At 34.3% G+C, this 19,995-nt stretch overlaps 1 protein-coding gene across 3 annotated transcripts in view; it reads left to right on the top strand.

Moving 5' to 3' along the window:
• LOC125682217 (hemicentin-1-like) overlaps window positions 1-15,294 on the top strand; it is a 58,552-nt gene extending 43,258 nt beyond the window's left edge. For all 3 annotated transcript variants that reach the window (XM_056153777.1, XM_048922669.2, XM_056153778.1), the window contains 20 exons: window positions 500-805; window positions 1,276-1,587; window positions 2,959-3,261; window positions 3,560-3,874; window positions 4,850-5,152; window positions 5,403-5,672; window positions 6,221-6,469; window positions 7,065-7,193; window positions 7,544-7,682; window positions 7,922-7,984; window positions 8,977-9,036; window positions 9,139-9,201; window positions 9,280-9,412; window positions 9,828-9,890; window positions 10,727-10,783; window positions 11,118-11,192; window positions 11,591-11,659; window positions 12,700-12,747; window positions 13,270-13,338; window positions 13,562-15,294. In XM_056153777.1, coding sequence (XP_056009752.1) covers window positions 500-805; window positions 1,276-1,587; window positions 2,959-3,261; window positions 3,560-3,874; window positions 4,850-5,152; window positions 5,403-5,672; window positions 6,221-6,469; window positions 7,065-7,193; window positions 7,544-7,682; window positions 7,922-7,984; window positions 8,977-9,036; window positions 9,139-9,201; window positions 9,280-9,412; window positions 9,828-9,890; window positions 10,727-10,783; window positions 11,118-11,192; window positions 11,591-11,659; window positions 12,700-12,747; window positions 13,270-13,338; window positions 13,562-13,831 — 3,296 coding nt within the window. In that variant the 3' untranslated portion in view covers window positions 13,832-15,294. The remainder of the gene's footprint in view (window positions 1-499; window positions 806-1,275; window positions 1,588-2,958; window positions 3,262-3,559; window positions 3,875-4,849; window positions 5,153-5,402; window positions 5,673-6,220; window positions 6,470-7,064; window positions 7,194-7,543; window positions 7,683-7,921; window positions 7,985-8,976; window positions 9,037-9,138; window positions 9,202-9,279; window positions 9,413-9,827; window positions 9,891-10,726; window positions 10,784-11,117; window positions 11,193-11,590; window positions 11,660-12,699; window positions 12,748-13,269; window positions 13,339-13,561) is intronic.
• The last annotated feature ends 4,701 nt before the right edge of the window (window positions 15,295-19,995 follow it).

Genomic DNA, 19,995 nt, shown 5'->3' with positions numbered 1-19,995 from the left:
TTGCTATTTGCAACTGCTTTTGTAGCTGTGCTTTATTGTAAAGTTTGATTTAGTACTGGTAGTTTTATTATTGAGATGATATTATATGTATATCGTATAATATTTTGACTGATAATTTATTTTAACAAAATCACAAAATAATATGATATTAAGATGTACACTTTTGACAATGAATTTTACTAACACGTCACATCTATAAACACTGAATTTTTTTTTATAATTTTGTTTTCGAAGTAATTTATAATTGTAAAGGATCAGTCAGATCTGTTCATCTATCAGTATTTCATGCATCTATATAAAACCGAAATTTTGTAATACATTTAAACTTAAAACCTACCCAGTCATAAATATCTTATTCCCTAATAGAGGTGAAATAATATAATTCTGTTGAGATATAATGATGTACATAATATGTTTGATTAAATTAATTTTGACATTCTATTCAGCTTTTGCCAATTTCTTTACAAAAATATTCAAAAGTTTCAATCTTTTATTTTAGGTATCCCTACAGTGACATTGCCAACAACAAGCTATCAACAGACCTATGGCCAAAACATTACATTTCAGTGTTCAATATCTGCCACCCCAGCAGTCTCATCAGTCACATGGCAGAGATATATCAACGGGAACTATCAGAACATTAACACCCTGTCTTCCACCAAATACTACGGCAGCAGCACCACAAGCTATTCTCTGACAGTCACCAATCTGGTGTTTACAGACGCAGGGGAGTACCGCTGCACTGCAACAAACCAAGTTGGGACAGGAGTCAGTCCAAATCGGGTCAATCTGCAGGTTCTAGGAGGTGAGTAAAGAGGAGTATTTTATATAGAATATTATGAGAGACTTTTTTCTGAATTTTAAATTCTGTTTCTGACTTTTTCATGGCAAGGTTTTTCATGTCACCATCCAGCTATTTTGAGAACTCTAATGAATATCACTGATTACACAATAAGTGATTTTGCTTGAATAAATTCTTTTCACAAACTTTAGCAGGTGATCTTTTCACAAAACACTCAGTATTGATGATCCTGTTGAAAGGTTTCACAATAATGGAATATTCATTGCATGCAAATTTTTGGAGAAAAGTTTAGAATATGTTTGTATAAAGGTTATTTTCTCTGAGGACTGAAGAGTTATTTTTTCCAGGAAACTTTTCCTGATCAATTTCTATTTTTCAAAACTCCATTATTACCTATGCACATGATAACCCATCTATCCTCTGTCTTGATCTGAGCTAAACTCTTTATATTGTCACTTTTCTTCCATATATAGCCAGACCCTCTGTTTCTTTACAACAAAGCAGTTACTCAGCTGTGATTGGACAAAATGTTTCCCTAGCATGTATTGTTACCGTGACAACCAATGACCCTCCTGTACTTAATGTATACTGGAAGAAGATGACCCCCAGTGGTTCTGGCATCATTGGTGTGTCAGGATCTCAAAAATATTCAGGCAGCACCATCGAATCACCGAATTTAATCATTAGAAACCTTGATGTTCATGATAATGGCAATTACAGTTGCTTGGCAACCAATGCTGCAGGCACTAGTGAAAGTGATGTTGCTGTTCTAACTGTCACAGGCAGTGAGTAAATTGGCAACAGTGTATCATGTATGTTGCATGATATAAAAAGATATATCGTGATCCATACCACATTACTTGGTAATAGTTACATGTATCGCTTATCCAGTAGCAGCATTCACATCCAGCATAGCTTTCTATGTATAAAAGTTATACACAGCTGCACTATTTAAACCTCCTCAGCAGGTTTTATCCTGGAGCAATAGAAAACTATTATACCTATATCAATTATCATTATTATCTTATTCTATGTAGTATATTGGTATTTTCTAGTACCTGCATGTTATTTTCATAACATTTCATCTTTTTTTTTTTCAGGAAATTTCACACCTGCTTATATCATAATACATGTACCTACTATGTTCTTCCATGTTGAAATGCATGTATATTTCCTTCATGTGTACCAGTCTCCGCCTTTCCATGCACATCATGTAACAAGGTCTATGATTGGCTCTATAGTAAAATAAATGCATTACCCTTAAAAATTTTCTAAGGTAATGCAGACAAGTTATAGGCCACTCATAGAGTTTCTAGTAGTAACTAAGTCAGCATGATTATTACAATCTTGTGGTAAGCATGCCAAAATCAGATTTGTAGTTGGATAACATTTCTTATTTTTCTATTCTTACTTAAAGAATTTCCATTTTGATCCTCTTTTAAAACAGATGTCCCTGTCATTTCCATTGAATCTTCTACATACATTGTTAATTTGGGGCAAAATGTGACCTTGACTTGCATTGTGGTCGCTGACCCACCATCAACAATAGTGTACTGGCAAAGGAGGAATCACCTAGGCTCAGAAAACATTTTCAGCCAAACTAATGTTATCAAATACGGGGGCGTAACCCTAACAAGTCCTTCACTCATTATCTATAATGTAAATTACGTGGATGAGGGGGCATACACGTGTTATGCTAGAAACGCTGCAGGACAGAGCGGTAGTCCGAGTGTTAAGTTGATAGTTTCGGGAAGTGAGTACATGTGAATTGCTATTGAAATGGGGTACCGGGCTATCTTAAAATATGTGTGAATTTCTGCAGTTATTGTAGGGGGGAAAAGTCAAAACTTTTTATACTACAGAAGTTTGTTTAGCACAATATACTGCATTATTAAATAATTTTATTTCACATTTTTATTTTTACACTTGTATTGTAGCACAGCCAATAACACAGTCTACTAATTCTCAAATATGAAAGTATATATAAATATATATTTAAACAGACATGTATATAAATTCAACATAGAAAAATGTTATAAATTAAAGGTGTTTAAAAAATATCAATTAATTATTTGAAACTTTTATTTGAACATTAACATCCTTGTAATAGATAATGAAGGAAGGCACTTATGCTGAGGAATGTGTCCCATTTTCAGGTCAACCCACCCCTAATATTCCCCTGGGATCTTACTCTGTTCTGATCGGGAATAACATCCAGATCCCATGTTCTGTGTCAGCGGATCCAGCCGTTACCTCAGTAGAGTGGACATTCACATCCAGCAGCGGTGGTACCACCACCATATCACAGAGCACCACCAAGTACACCTTGGCGAGTGCCATGTCTGCCCCGAATCTGACCATCAACTCAGCTGCTCTGACAGATGCTGGCACTTACACCTGTTTAGCCAGTAACATAGTGGGGACGGGATCCGATTCTGCTACTCTCACAATCACAGGAAGTAAGTTCTGTGTGGTGAAGGGCACGGTTGAAAAACTCTTTATTATGGATGCTCGGAAAGAAACCTTTTACAGTTGAATTCTTGCCAGCAAGTTCAGCACTTTTTACTTTCTGAATATTTTCTTACTTGCACATTTCTTACTAGCTGTTTCTTGTTAATATATGTGATCAATAACTATGTAAAAAGCATGAAATTCAATGTATTTTAGAATGTCACCCTATTTCGTTCTTTGAAGCACCTTAGTCTAATGTTTCCTGCATGCCTGTTATATTTAATGACTAACAAAACACTTTTGTAGTTATTCCTAATGTAACAATACCAGAAACATCTTTATCCGTACAAAAACGCCAAAACTTCACCATTACATGTGAAGTTACTGATGCCTTACCTCAGGAGACATCTGTTTTATGGGAATTTAGCATCAACCAAGGCGGTTCAGGGACAATCATAAGCATAGCTGCTAAACCATCAAAATATCAAGGTGGTACCGTGGCAGTGCCATCTCTCACAATTTTGTCGGTAACAGCTTCTGACCAAGGTTATTACACGTGCATTGCGTCCAACTTGTTTGGTGAGGCTCGCAGCGAACAGGCGTTTTTAGAGGCGACTGGCAGTGAGTATTCTTGTTGCGTGTAATACTCAACAAAACATAATGGAAGCTGAAAATGTTGCTTAAGTTGTGAAGTGGTATTTCAATGTACTATGTAAACTGTAAAAAACTAAACTCTAATTTTGATAGCTCTAGAAAGATTTCAGTATTGGAAATTTATAACACTTTTAACTCCGATATGATAATATGCTTTTAGTATATACAACTTTATCTTAGCTTTTTCCTAAAACAAAACCTTATAAATGTATCGTACTATGTGAATGATAATATTTTCTTCCACACCTTTTAGATGCTAGTTCCCATAATCTTGTACCTTACAACAGAATTTTTGCTTGTTTTCATATTTTTTTTTTTCGTATTGTATTTTTAAATTGCATTTGAAATTCAAAATGAGCGTGTTCATTTCCCCATTATTTTATATCAATCTACTCCTCATACATGTACATGCAATTCATTCAATCACTCATGCGTGCTTAAAAAAGCATTGAATTTCATTATTCTGGCTTTTAATGCATATGTTTATCCCAACATACTAACTTATTTGTAATTTCAGTATATGTGTTTTCTTTCTGTGTTATTGCATATATCTAATTACATGTACTTGTGTTGCAATCTATTTTGGAAATTGAACCAGATATGATATTGTAACCATGAGGGGAAAAAAGCATCTGATTATTATAGCAATATTATATAATTTTTTGTTTTAAATACACCTTGCATGCATTATATTTTACATTCTTTTAAAAATAACACTAAATAAGCTTCCAATATACCTGTGTGAATTACTATCAAAGCATTGAATACCTATTTAGGTATCTTGAAAATATACTATAATCTTTTCTATGAACAATCTCCATGATTTTGTTAAATAATTCTATAAACCATAGTTTTGAAATAGAATGCATTTTATTTTGGTTAAAGCGGTGGGCCTAATTTGATTGACTATTCCTGATGATAAGATATTAATTTCTGGTTTAGATGCTGCGACAGTCTCTGTCAGCCCACCCAGTCAATCTGTCCTTCAGACCAACACTGCTGTCATATCTTGCAATATTGCCAATGCCAACCCAGCTGTACTAGAGGTTACATGGGAGAAATTCAGCTCAGGTGCAACCACTTCCATCACTGTGACTGGACGCTTCAACGGTTCCACTCCAGCAGTCCCAGACCTTACAATCACCAATGTGCAACCAAGTGATGCTGGAACGTACTATTGTTCAGCACGGAATGCAATAGGAACAACTCGCAGTAGCCCAGGCAGTATTCTGATGATATCTGGATGTATGTAAACAAATTTCTTGTTCAAGTCAAACACCCCTGAGAAAGGCTCTTTGAAAATTTGTTTTGTCGGTTACTAGGTAAACTATCAGGTTTAATATTTCTAAGTTTTGTTCACAAACTATCAAATGACAGGATAAGGATTTAGTTGTCATAATAAACTCTGAAACGAAATTTGTTTAAATGTATATACATTGTTCTTGTCTCCAAACAAATATGTACCAGTAATATCAAGTTGATTACATTTTTACAGCTGTGCCAAGCAATATTCAGATAGCAGGAGCATCAAGCAGAGTTGTTGTCCTTGGAGGATCCTTGACCTTGCAATGTTCAGGTCAAGGTGAACCAGCTCCAACTTTCACCTGGATATTCAGAAGTAGTAGTTCAGAGGTTACACAGGTTGGAACAGGAAATACTCTCACGATTAGTAATGCTCAGAGGACAAATGGTGGAACTTATACCTGTCGAGGAACTAATACACTGGGGACATTGGATAGTCCAGGAGTTGCACTAGATGTACAGTGTGCGTATATCTAAAAAAAAAAATCTCTTTAACATAAAGTATTATCTGTTTTATTCTCAAACTATGGTTGGAAAATAAAATTTTAGAAGACCAAATCTAAATTGTACTATAATGTATATAGAGAGTGGAACCTAATTTCGTGTATTGCATCATAATGAACACTTTCTTTATCTTCTGCTTCCTTTCATAATACGTTTGTATAAATCCATTTGTACTCAACATTTACCAAGTGATATTTTGACTGGAATTCACTTTAAATTTTTTTTACATACATTGTCCCGGCATTACGTTATTTTGTTGTGAAAAAATGAGAAACATAATAACAGGATTCTACTGTGTGTACATATTGCAAAGGGTTTTTTTTTTTTTTTTTTTTTTTTATATATATAACAAATCATATTTTGTGACCTTAAATTTCAAACAATGTTCTAAATCACTTTTCAGATTTGAGCAGAAAAAGTACATGTAATTTTAATATTTGTTGTTATATTTCCAGATTTATTGAGCAGAAGTACATGTAATTTTACCATTAGCTTATACTTTAACAGATTCGCCTGTTGATGCCAGGACAGATTCCCAGAAGTCCCTCTCAGTCAGTGTGGGTTCTACTGTGACCTTGGTGTGTGAAGTAGATGCCAACCCCTCTGCAAGTTACCAGTGGTACCGCAGCAGTTCTCTGGTGGGCTCTCAGAAGCAGTACTCTTTCAGTGTCACCAGTTCCACACTTCTTGGGCTGTACACTTGTAGGGCCACCAATAGTCAGGGATCTCGAAACATGGAATTCATTCTCTCTCAGGGTATACTCTCAAATTATCACCAAGTTTATAAATGGTTTTGATCGTTAACAATCAAAGAATAATATTCAGAAATATATTGAATTCCAGCAGACCGACAGAAAAGTGATACTGTTATTAATACTTGTTCAGTATGTCACCTGTATTGGTGTATTCATATTAACTGTTCTCCATTTTTACTTGTGTCACGTCAATAGACTGTCCCAGAATCCCCTTCCTTACATCAATAGTCATATGAAAAAATCAACTCCCTTCTCATAACCATGATCATTGTTTAAATGTACACATTTATAAAAGCTTAAGCATTAATGCTTTAACTAATACCATTAGTTAGACGCAAGAGTGTGTGCTTTTCACAACATTGTTTGATTTAACTCAGAAGTTTTTTTAAGATGTACTGGATTTCATATTTAGCAAATGCTAAAAAAATGTCAATTCTTCAAAGAAAAAAAGGTTTTTCTTTCAGTTGTAATTAATATGAAATCTGTTCTTTCATTTTCATAGACTAAAAGTGTAAATGATGGATGACATCCTTAATAAATTTTTACAGGTATTTGACTGGTTTTTTTTACATGTACATCTGGTCGTACTTTTACAGCTGCCGGTAGTACGGGAGCTTCCACAGCTAGTTCAGGGCTCTCCACGGGAGAAATCGCTGCCATTATTCTGGCCTTACTTCTTCTGATCCTCCTTATCATCATCATCATCATCTGCTGTCTTACTCACGGTAAGTCAATTGTCCTGAACGTACATACAGCAAAGGCATTTAAAAAATATTTTTGTTATTGAATATTTGCCATGTACATTGCATTGACACTCATATCAAGGGAATGGCTTTCTAAGTACAGAGAAACACCATTATAGCTGGAATATCCTACTTTGGTTCATAATAGACATAATATTAATTTTGTTGTTTTTATCTGTATGTGGAATGAGTAACCCGTAATTCATTATTAGCATGTTCATTATAGCTTTGTTGTACTGTACCTCTCTTAAAGAGAGTCTTACACATGTACCAGCAGACTCTGGAGCAACTTGTATGCATACAGCATTAGATGAATACAAATTCATTTCTAGGTGTGTGTGGAGCAATTTGTGGCAAGAAACAAGATGTCAAAGGGCGTGTGGAACCAGTTAAAGAGAAGGAAGTGTACAAAGAAACCCAGAAAGAGGTCATCATACCGCGCTTCCACGAAGAGTCCATCAAAGGCAAAAGGTATAGATATCACAGGGGTCGTTGTCAATGCGTAACAAATCAGATTTAATTCACCTAGACCCCCCTTATGCACAAATGTCTAGCAGAAAGACAGACAAAGGTGATGTACTGATTGTGAAATTCACATCTTTTTCTTGCTTTTACACTGTTAAACATGTCATTGTCGAGCATGACACTTCAATTTTCATGACCTTCACATTCTTTACTAACTTTGACAATGATTCCATGTGACTGTTCAGTTACAGGGAACCAGCTAGGCCTGGTTCTTACCGCTCTTATCCTGCCCGAGCTAACCAGTATCGGTAAGCTTACCCCGTATATATGTTACAAAAGTGTGCATGTAATCCAAAATAGCATTTGTCATTCTTCAGTGCTTTGATGCATAAAAAGCGGCTCATAAAAACTTGTTTCTGCTGTGTCTCCTGAGGCAATAAGAATGAAGTGAAATGGTGCTTATTTTTTACCCCAAAAAAGTTTTGGTGTGTGTTTTTTAAAAAGAGCTTATTTTCTTAATTTGCTGAATTAATCAGTATACAGGACTGCAGTACATACTGGGTTATTGTGTGGTGATTAAACATGGTACTGTGTGTAACTAAAATATCTATGTGTTTGCATTTACCTCTGTGACTGTGTTGGTGTGACCCCTCTTAGTAGAGCATTTTAATGAAATTAACCTATAAACAGATTATGCAATTAAAAAGTATACTGATGAAATGATGATCATGAATAAAATTGATGTTTTTTTTTAATTCATTAAAAATTATTGAAATCGAAATTCACATGGTTTTTCCTCTGTTGTCACAAATCATGGAGTAAATCTTGTGTGCAGTTGGTGCATGAGACTAGTTTCTTTAATGCCAGTATGTTTTGCTATGAAGTACAATGCAAAACACCTGGTACACTCAAGAATGCATATGCAAAAAGTTCTCTCTCAGGCAGTTAATGCACATGTAAATTAATAGCCTTATGTGTTTGCAGTTCCCCTGACAAAAGCACATGTACATCATACTGCATGCTATATATACATCATTATAGGAATGACATAGTGACCATGTAAATGTACAAATTAACTCGCTGATAAAGTATTAAACAAGTAAATGAAAATAAAAGAATTTGGGCAACAGAAATTTTGAGTACCATTTCTTTTACTGCATGTTAATTGGGTGCATATTAATATATTTCCTTGATAATAATTAATTAATCAAATCAAAACATAACAAATTCTTTTTCAGAGAAATTGTTTAATTTCAAGGGTATATGTAAAACTGATGTGTATGGTTTTTCTCTGTTTTAGACAACCATCAGCTGTATCCAGGAAAGATGTTGACATACGTGTACAAAATGGCGGATACAGGTTAGATCTTACATGGATGTTCCAAGACAGAAAATTCAATTCAGTATTGAATGCAATTTAAGAGTTTTCAGTAATTAATGAGACTTTTCCTGTGTGTTACAGAAAGGAGAATGATTATGAGATTGTGCGTTATGAAACTGTGCCTCCTGTTGCCACTCACCTGATGTAAGTGAACGCTGATAATGCCAGTAACTTCTATTGCTTTGAATCAAATCCAATATTGAATGTCTTGGGTTTATTTAGGACGGAGTCTCCTCGGCCACACCGCCTGCCAGCTATATCCTACACTTATGAAGATGTGGAGAAGAAGCGCAAGAAGAGAAGGAAGAAGAAGAAGCACCACCACAGAAGGCACCATGATGAGGGAGAGGAAGTGGTGAGTTAGCTCCCCTCACTGAGGGTTGGCAATTTTATTTTTCTGGTATAAGTTGGGAAAAAATTTTCTTTGCAAGTGATTGAATTCTCCTTTAGTATTCACGATAAGAATTTTAAGAATTTTCTCAGTTCTAATTTATTTTAGCTGTGATTGATGTGGTGATTTTTGTGTTATTTCTAATACTGTAACAATTTGATGTGCTGATATTTTATATTAGGTGAATAGTGAAGCTTACTAAAATACAAATGTTTTCAGCACTAAGTTTGTGAAAAAAATTATCAACACTCCTTTTTCAGAAACAAATGATTAAGTTTATTCTTTCAAAAAGCAAGTTAGCAATCTTAGACAGTAGATTTGTTGAGTTCAGTAGAAGTCTTGATGCTGAGATACAGTGTCCTTGATTTTACAATAACAGGTTATAGAGACTGTACGGCCTGCTAGCCCCGTCCGTATTATACAGGAACCTGTGGAGGAAGTGGTAATTATCATAGATAGAAATTAAAGCAGACCTGTTTGAAAACAATGCGAGATCCATTAAAACTGAGTAAAGACCAACATTGAAAGAACTTAAGGAATGTGGCTTAGTTTTTGTCAGATAATGATATGCCTAACCCTAAGGCTCTTGGTAAGCTCTTTTAATCGAAGTTTGTCTAGCATATGTATATACATGTGTATGTCTGTAAGCAGAAGCATTGGATTGACCAAAGACAGCCAAATATTGTTGTTAAAAGTTCAAAATTCAAATTCCAAAGTTCAAATTAAGGGCCATACCATCTCCATGGTAGACAATCAGAAATGATAAAAACAAGGTGGGGCCATTATTGATAATTTTTTCGTTTACAACTCTCCAAGAATTACAAAGTTTACATGAAAGCTTCCTTTTGGGGTAGATTTCATGTAGAGTTTGTTTATTTTGTCAAGTTAGCACCACAGTAGATGTGAAGAAATACTATCAGATTTGTCTCTCTATATAAAAAAAGTAAGGCTGAAATAGTGAGTGTTGTGGCAAAGAGCTTCTTGTTTGTTTCAAATTTACTACCTTAACACTAGTACCATATAAACAGGTCTGTTCAAGAAAGTAGAATATGTCTTTCTGAAAGTCCTTTCACTCACACCAGTAAATTCAGCCCTTCTTGCTATCTTCAGCCCTTATATAACCATTATTTTAACAATTCTACTTAATCAACATGTTAGATTCGTTATAAGAGAATGATATTTCAAGAGAGAGTGTAACATAAAATATTATGGGTAAGAAATATCTAAAATTGTATTGATTCTCAACAAAGAGCTCTACAAGACTGTAATGATTTTCAGGAGGTAGTACGTTCAGCGAGCCCCACTCGTTATGTAACTGAGGAGGGCAGTGAAATGGTAATTATTGTGTAGACTGACAGTAGACATTTCGAGGTAGCTTAGGGAACTTTGTCTCCACTCTTTGTGTTTGTCTGTCTACACATCACCTCTTGTGCTATTATTGAATCTTTAAAAAATATTCTTTTTAGAAAGATATCAGAAGTACGTCGCCAGTCGATCAATCATTTTATTTTATTTTGGATAATGTAGACTGTAGAGTAACATTAATTCAAATTTACTTTCCACTAATGTTGTACATAAACAGATGGTAACGATCTTTCATGATAACAGGCTTAGAAATCTAGTGTAATTTTCAAGGAACTTAACATCAACACTTTTCGTACAAAACTAGGTGGTAGAACGAGTGATACGAAGTCGCAGTGCGAGCCCTACTCGCATAATTCGCACAGAGACTGAGGAACCTACGGTATACTGTCCTTCTGTACACCTCTATCTTCATCGTTGTATAATTGTATCCCTCCTAAATAACTGGTGTTGGGTTTTTATTTTTATCGAGTTTTCCATTTTCAGCTTTGTTTCATACAATCTGTACATTATTTAAAATGCATGTAGTTATATGAAACAAATTTTGTTCTTTGTTGATGCTCATTGCTTTCTGTGTATACAATAGTAGAAAAATATCTTAAATGCAATTTTTCACTTCCATACAACTAGCTGAATTAATGTAAAAATTATTTACCTTTTAAACTATTTTTGAATTGTAAAATTGAAACAGTATAAACTTAAAGAAAAATACAGCACTTATAAACTGAAAGGATGAAATGAAAGTGCAACATCTGATGTAATTATCTATAAATACATTAGGTTGTTGAACGGGTGATTCGAAGCTCAAGTCCAACTCGTGCATACAGACAAGAAATTGAAGAACCAGTGGTATATAAAATTCATAATACATGTGATTCAATCATAGTTTTCATAGTGATTCCACTAACAAGCTCTTTCTATCAGACAACTCTTTCTTTTTTTTTTTTTTTTTTTTTTTACAGGAGGTGAATGTATCAATCTCCATAAATTCTGAATTTGACAAGGCTCATAGAAAAGTGTTGTTCATGAAAATAGAATCATTTCAGGATCACCGTCATCGCCTTTAACCAGTAACCCACTGATTACAATGACTGTCAAAAATGTCAGAAAAGTCCACCCCATTTAATTTGGTTGACAATGTATTTGCAGATCCATGCAGATAAACGAGTACATTCTGACACTCTGCTTGCAGAAGTTAACTTTTAATCCTGGAATGATTCTATTTCATTGACTGGATATATTTTGAACAGTGGGACTTGTTCAAATTAATAATTGACTCCTTGTCTTAGTATTCCTGAAATTTTGTAACATCAAAGCACTATGTTCACTTTCACTCATGTTTCACTGGTTTACAGATCATATGGTATACAGCATTCAATTGCACATAGCAAACATCCTGACTAACCTATGACCAATACTTTTAAAGTGTGGAAGGAATATACAAATAATTTGCTACATTCCATGTAAAACAGCAGTGTGGTGTGATTATCGTATAAGCAGAATCTTTAGCAAGGATTTAATGTTTGCATTACATGTATTAGCAAGGGTGCTGAGATTGCTGAAATTGAATATTGTTAACAATTTATTCCATTTCATAGAGAAAAGTTATCTTTCTTGGAATTATAAATTTGCTAAAATTAGCTCTCGCTAAATATATATACCAATTTTTTAGGAAAAATCGCTAAATTTGCATGAGTCTCGCTAAAAATTCCACTTATATGGGTATATGGAACAATGTATTATATCAGTATTAGATGTTCCTTTCTATTGGGTGTTTATCTGATCCTTAACCAAAATCAATGAGAAAGTGCGATAGTTCCAACTTTTAGACTACATGTACATACTCCGTCTATAGCAGTCAGAAATTCTGTTTTTGATGATGTTTCTAGGGCTATTCTCCAGGACAGCGAAGACATGGTTACTATGATGATGAAAGGGTAAACAGAAATTAAACAAGACTTAATTAATAGTTTAATTGTTTGCCTTGCTTCTGCTGAATTTACTTAATTTTGAAATTTTTAGCTTTAATGGATTAGATTTTCCTAATATATTATCTCACAAATTTAAGTATTTTTTAAATTGTTGTACCATGCTTATAACATAACTTATTTGGCAAATAATATTTTTCTTCAATAGAGAGAAGAGGATTTTTTTTTTTGTAAATGTCATCATTTGCATAAACTTACTAAATATTCTGTACGAGTTATCGATAACAAAACATCTATCATGGATAATTGCTAAGAATGAACTTATTTCTTTAACGAAATAAAAACAGTGGTGTAGTGTTGTGTCTCAGTTTCTCCTTAATCCGCAGTAAAAATGTGCTTTTGTAGTAAGAATTGTTTGGTGTGTGAGTAGATGTAGATGTTTGCAAATTTGAATTTTGGAATTCAATTTTCAGAAATATACTCCATACTTCTGAGAGAAAAATAATTTTGGATGTTTTTCTGTTGTACTAGATCATTGAGACTAGAAGGAGCTCATCTAGAAGTCCTCGACGACACAGGCATGAAGACGATCAGGAAATGGTACAGTAATAATGTTCAGAAATACTGCATATGGTAGTACTTGAACACACTATACACAGGAATATTCTGTGATGCAGAAGGGAAATGAATATGGGTCATTGGGGGAAATATTGGATGATTAAATCTTTGTAGTCTTAATCTAGATAAATTGCATATCAGTTTTGTAGCTCACTAAGACTGAGTATATTTATTCTTTCCTTACAATGTTTTTGGTCATATACAGATAATTGAAAGGCGGAGTCCAAGCACAAAGAGGAGGTTTGAAGAGAATTACATCACAGAAGAGCGTTACTCCAGTGGTGATGTCATCCAGGATGATGGAGATCTCCGCGCTTACAACGGTGTAGTGTATCGTGAGGCCCCCAGTCGCCATGGCAGTGGGCGGTATGCTGTTCACAACAGTGAGAGGCGTAGCCGCAGCAGCCGCAGAGACCGCGGGTCTGATGATGAAGTAGAAGTGGTTTATGGGAAGGAATATGTGGTAGAACATTAACTAAGTCTTGTTTAAATAAACCTTAGGATTTTTAAAATAAATTGATTTTGTTTAAAAACATTGTTTTATTAGGTAGAATGAAACCATTTTTTATTTATTTTTATTTGGATTAACATGGATGTTATTTTATTGAAGATAGTTTTTGTACAACAGTTTTATACAATAGAAAAAAAGGATACTTTCCATTTATAGAGTGTGAATATTATTTATCTCTGTTATCATATCATGTAAAGAAACCAAAGTTACCGGTAAGAGATGAGTATTATTCTTAATTTTCTGTAACGACTACGACAGTATGTTTAACAAGCAAGCAAAGTGTTTAGAAGTGCTATAGATTAAGTGTGCATCTTATACTAAGTGCCTGTAGTGTTGTATGTATGCCTGCAAGTCTTACTGTGATTTTGAGTAACAGGTATTATCAAAGGGTAAATGAAAGTTTTGAATAAGACAGTTTTGAAATTAATATTCATATTTAAGAAAATGCTCAAGATATACAAAAATTCTTTCAAAATTCAAGCAAATTACATTTGATTAGATTTTGGTTTGCTAAGGCATTTATATGTATGTAAATTTGATGTGAATTTGACTATAACGATTATGTAATGATTTTTGTACCATGTGATATTCCAGCATAATTCCCTATGTAGGATACTCGTGAAGTGGCATAATATGAAACTTTTATTGTGATTTTGTAAATGTACGGTGTTTTATGTTCTCCATTTTAGAGTATTTTACTTTATTATTTTCTTAACATATACATGAACTCAAATTGAAAATTCCGTCCTCCTGGTTTTGGGATTTTTACATTCTGATATATATTTAGGTTATTCAGTCTTAAGATATTTTTATGTACTTGTTTCAGTCACAACCATTTTGACTGTTTTCATTAGATACATGTAGATATTTTCACCGACATATTTTCACAATTCTCAAATCAAAATTACATTGTTAATCTACCTATTGTGATAATATAAAAATTATAATGATTTTGTTCCAGCAACATTATTTATTTATTTATTAACTTTATTATTACAATTTTTATGTATAATTGATGCATAATTTGTTTTGTTTCATCTCCCTTTTGTATATATAGAGACATTATAATGACAACTGTGATATTTTTGTATCTAATTAGCGTAATTTGGGAGGTGCTACTATATGTATTAATCTGTGATTGGTCAATTATTTCAGTTACTTAACAATGATTGGTTTACAACAACTGAATTTCATGAAATCTGCAAATGATTTGGGTTTTCAAAATTTCTGAATGGGATGATATGTAATGTAAAGCATCTTGAAATTATTGAAATGATGATTTTATTTTTATTTTTTTTTTATGGTTTATCAAATTTCTAATTTACATGAATATGCAAATCAGAAATTCAATATCTCCATATTTTTTTTTTTTTTTTTTATACATGTAATTAGAAAACCTAATAGAAATAAAAGATATGGTAGAAGTACATATATTTCAGTTTTATAGTTATTAGGTCATCCGAGTCTCCCATGTGACCTATTGCTATGGATTTCTCTGTTTATAGTTATTAGGTCATCCGAGTCTCCCATGTGACCTATTGCTATGGATTTCTCTGTTTATAGTTATTAGGTCATCCGAGTCTCCCATGTGACCTATTGCTATGGATTTCTCTGTTGCCATACATTGATAATTGAACCTTAGGTAATATATGTAAATTAGTGTCTCACAAATGGTCACCTCTAAAGCTTACAGGAGGTACAAACTGACTATCCAGAACGACTTATGAGGGTGATCGGTGGGGAAATTATAACATATTTTGGATCCATTTTTGGTTCTGTATAAAATAATTTCATTCGGGAAAGGGGAGGGGGGTATGTATTGTACATAAGATCTATACAAGCTATCCACACTTCTGGTGCCTGTGGTCTAAGATGGACCTTCTCGTTGCCTCGATACCCTTTAAGGCTAGGTAGCTATCCAGGATGTGTATCAGGGCTGTTATCAATGCCATCCAGGTGATGTGTCAAGTCTATCCAGCCGATATATCAAGGCTATCCAGGCGATGTGTCGAGTCTATTCAGACTGTGTATCAAGGCTATCCAGAGAATGAGTCAAAGACTATCAAGGTTACCCAGGCTATGTATCAAATATATCCAGGCTATATATCAAATCTATCCAGGCTATTATCATCTATACAGATGATGTGTCAAGTCTATTCAGACAATGAATCAAAGACTATCAAGGTTGCCCAGGCTATGTATCAAATCTATCCAGGCTATTGTCAAATCTATCCTCTGGTATCCAGGCCATGTATCAAATCTATCCTCTAGTATCCAGGCGATGTATCAAATCTATCCAGACTATGTATTGATTAAGTTCATTCAAGTTATGTATCCAGGCAATCGAGACCTTAAGTTCTGTGTTTCGATTAGAGCAGATATTTTTCTGACCAGATGTGTAGCATCGTTTTCATGGGAAGAAGCCGGATAAGAAGTTTACTTCACAATCGCCTCAAATTCTTCAAGTAATATATATATATATATAATGATAGTTCCTGTTTTATTTCAAAATCTAAATTTGAAGGGGGGGGGGGGGGTCAAGTGCAATTTTCGGTACAAATGTAACGTTACATTCTTACCATTTAATACTGCTACAAAAAAAAAAGGGGGGGGGGGCAGTCAGCCAATATATCTTATTGCGCATGTGAAAATAACTTTCTTTGCATGTGATACTAACGGGAAATTTACGTCAAAAAGAGGGACAACCCCCAACCCCGATTCTACGTGTCTGCTGACATTGTAGCAAACACACTAGTACGTTTATATTAACACACCTCTTCCAGGGCCGTAAATTAACCTTCAATTTGGAGGAGGCGGGGGTCTGGGGGACGCTGAGCACATTTTGTGCACACTGAACACGTTTCGTGCAAAATCCTTGATTCTAGGGCCTTCTAAGATGTTACTTGACTAACTCATTCTAAAAGAAAGATTTGGAATGCTTTTTAAGGGAGGTATCATGTTCTTAGTTATTGGAAACAACATAAATTCTAATGAACTTTAAATTTTAATTTTTTTTTGGCTCAAAAGTTGGAGGAGGCAGCTGCCTCCTCCGCCTCCATGTAATTTACGGCCCTGCTCTTCGTTATATCATATTAAAACTTACCAACTCCATCTGTCATCTGAAATTTTCTATTAATAAGATTTTAATCGATATAGGAACAATTACTTATAAAATTCATGGCCCTGATGTTCTTGCCGAAAGGATTTTTCTAATACATGTATATATACCCAGGTAAAACTTTGATCCCCCATTGTTGCCCCCTCCTCACACACAGGAGTCGTGGTTTGAACAACTTGGTCTACACTATAGGGGCTGTAAGTCTCGTTTCTCGTCGGTTCTTTTAAATGACCCATCCTATTTATTTTGCCTTTATCTTGATTATCTCCCCTTTGAAAAGCGCATGCCCCTTCATTTGAACCTCCTTCACGCAGGTATACCTATTTAGTTTGATTGAAATTGGTCAAGTGTCTCTGGAGAAGACGATGAAAAAGGTGAACGACGCCGGACATATTTCCGTCAGACGGGATCTCGACATTTTAAATTTACAAACTTGTTTATGTCCAACAAAAAGATGCATTTCTATCATGTACAGAGTTTAATCAATTAAATTTTGCAAAAACCTGTGATGTCACACGAGGCCGGCTTAATTAAATGCAAACAAATCATTGTGGTTTCTTTGCACCTTGTATAGATGTCTTGCAATCTGTGTAGCGTTCATTAATCGCAAAAAGTCGGTTTACAGACTTCTGCCCAGTTTTCAAAACCTGTCATACCTGTTTAAAATATTGGCGTCGTTTTTTTTTTTTGGGGGGGGGGGTTACAATTTTCATACGAAGTTCATTCATTTCATATTAGCATCATACTACCTTGATAAATAAAAAGGATAGATTAACACTAGCTGCAATAATGTAGCCCTCTCTGATTTTTTTTTTAAGGGAGACGTCAGAATTAAAAAAAAATTGGATAGGGCTACATTATTGCAGCTAGATTAACACATAACCCCATAAAAATATTGTGTCCACTAAAGGGAGAGGAACGTCCATCCCAAGCACTCTGGCAAATGGAACATGTACAAGTACGGCTGTGAAGTTGAAAACAAACGTTCTCGTTTGACGAGAAAATAATAATAAATCAAGGTACTAAATAGCATGAAACCTCCTAGCGGCCGATATTTGGTGCTGTTTGCACCATACATGTATAATACGACCCGTCTATGACGGGCGGGAAAAAAAAAAAAACCTACGATGTTGCTATTTGATATACTATTTCGCGCTTTTGAGCAAATGTGAGGGATCAATTTTTTATCATCCAACAGCGAATTTATGCAATATTAATATGTGGCCATCACCATTCTGCCAAACGCTTTATTCAAGACATAAATGTCGTTGTTGGGGGTGGGGGTATTACGAGGGCAATTATTCCGTGTTTCCGTTGTTTATAAGCCCGCTGACCCTTAAACATTCTATTTCGTCTGGTGTGTCTAGGGTTCACGCCGTGTTTGCATTCATTACTCTAAAATTTAAAGATATCCCATAAATCTTATAAAATATCTTACAAAAGTTATAAAATTTCTTCTAAAGTTTATGAAATATCTTATATCCTTTATAAGATATCTTATAAAAGATATGAGATATCATTTGTTTTCTTTATAGGATATCGTATGACATATTTGAGATATCTTATATAGTATATAAGATATCTCATAAACTTTAGGAGGTATCATGAAATAATTTATGAGATATCTTATAAAATATATAAGATATCTTATAAAGTTCGTGATATCTCATAAACTTTAGAAGGTATCATGAAATAATTTATGAGATATCTTATAAAATATATAAGATATCTAATAAAGTTTGTGAGATATCATATAGTTTACATGATATCGTATACATTCTATTGGACATCTTATCATAATCTGTAAATTATATGATATATATCTTGTAAAATTCATTAGATATCTTATCAAAAATAGAAAATATCTCAAATTATGTAAGATGTCTTTTAAGAGGAATAAATATAAGTATGGCGTGCCATTCGTATTTGCCCAGGTCATCCTTGGGATTTATCTAGTTGTTCGTGTCGTTGGTTATTTTCGTGCTTTATATCATTTTTGCATTTGACCTTGTGTCCACTTTGTGATATTTGTTTTGCCTCGTCATTGGATAAAACGCCTCCCGTGTTTCTTTAAACAGCGAGTAGCAAAATTTAGACGGCAAACTGACAGTCTACAGAAAAGTATTGGGTTGTTAAAGTCCATATAGATGGCGCGTCTTCGCCTCTTTAACAATACGACAGGCTTCAATCAGTTACAAACCTATATATATATATATATATATATATATATATATATATATATATATAAAGCACAGAAAATTTCACTTTATTTGGATACCCACTCACTAAAGACTAAAGTGAAATTTTCTGTTCTTTATATTAAATGTTTCTTCACTTAGGACAGTTATGTTCATTGCTATTTCTGTGCTTTATATATATATATATATATATATATATATATGTGTGTGTGTGTGTGTGTGTGTGTGTGTGTGTGTGTGTGTGAACATATCAGGGCGGATCGAGGTTGGGGGCCCAGGGAGCGGGGCAAAGCCCCTGGAAGCTCGTGGATTTTACAGATTTTATAGGGCTTGAAATATGTCTCCTGTTTAAGTCATTTGTACTATTTTCTATCATTTATAATATGGTGAAATTAGTCAAATGAGGCTAATTTGAAGAGTTTGGGGGGGGGGATAAATTCTCCCAATAAAGGAATTCATGAAATCAAAAGATTTTGTCATTTATTTCTCCGGGAGTGGAAGAAATTATTGCTTCTTTTATCGTTTAATACATTTTTCGACACAAGATACCACGATTTACCTTGAATTCTAAAATTTTAGGGGGTAAGGGGCACCGGCTGCGCCCCCCTTAAATCGACCACTGTATATATATATATACAAGTTTTTTTGATTTACCCAGGTGGTCTAGCGCCCTGGTTACACAGCTAGAGATTTGGTTCCGAAAGTCACGAGTCCAACCCCGGGTAGCAGCGGAAGTGGGTATACAAAGTTAATTTAAGTGCTTTATATATATCATACGCACACACACACACACACAATATCATACGCACACA

This window comes from Ostrea edulis, chromosome 2 (assembly GCF_947568905.1).
Source record: "Ostrea edulis chromosome 2, xbOstEdul1.1, whole genome shotgun sequence".
Classification (NCBI taxonomy): domain Eukaryota; kingdom Metazoa; phylum Mollusca; class Bivalvia; order Ostreida; family Ostreidae; genus Ostrea; species Ostrea edulis.
This window is presented reverse-complemented; position numbering and strand designations above follow the sequence as displayed.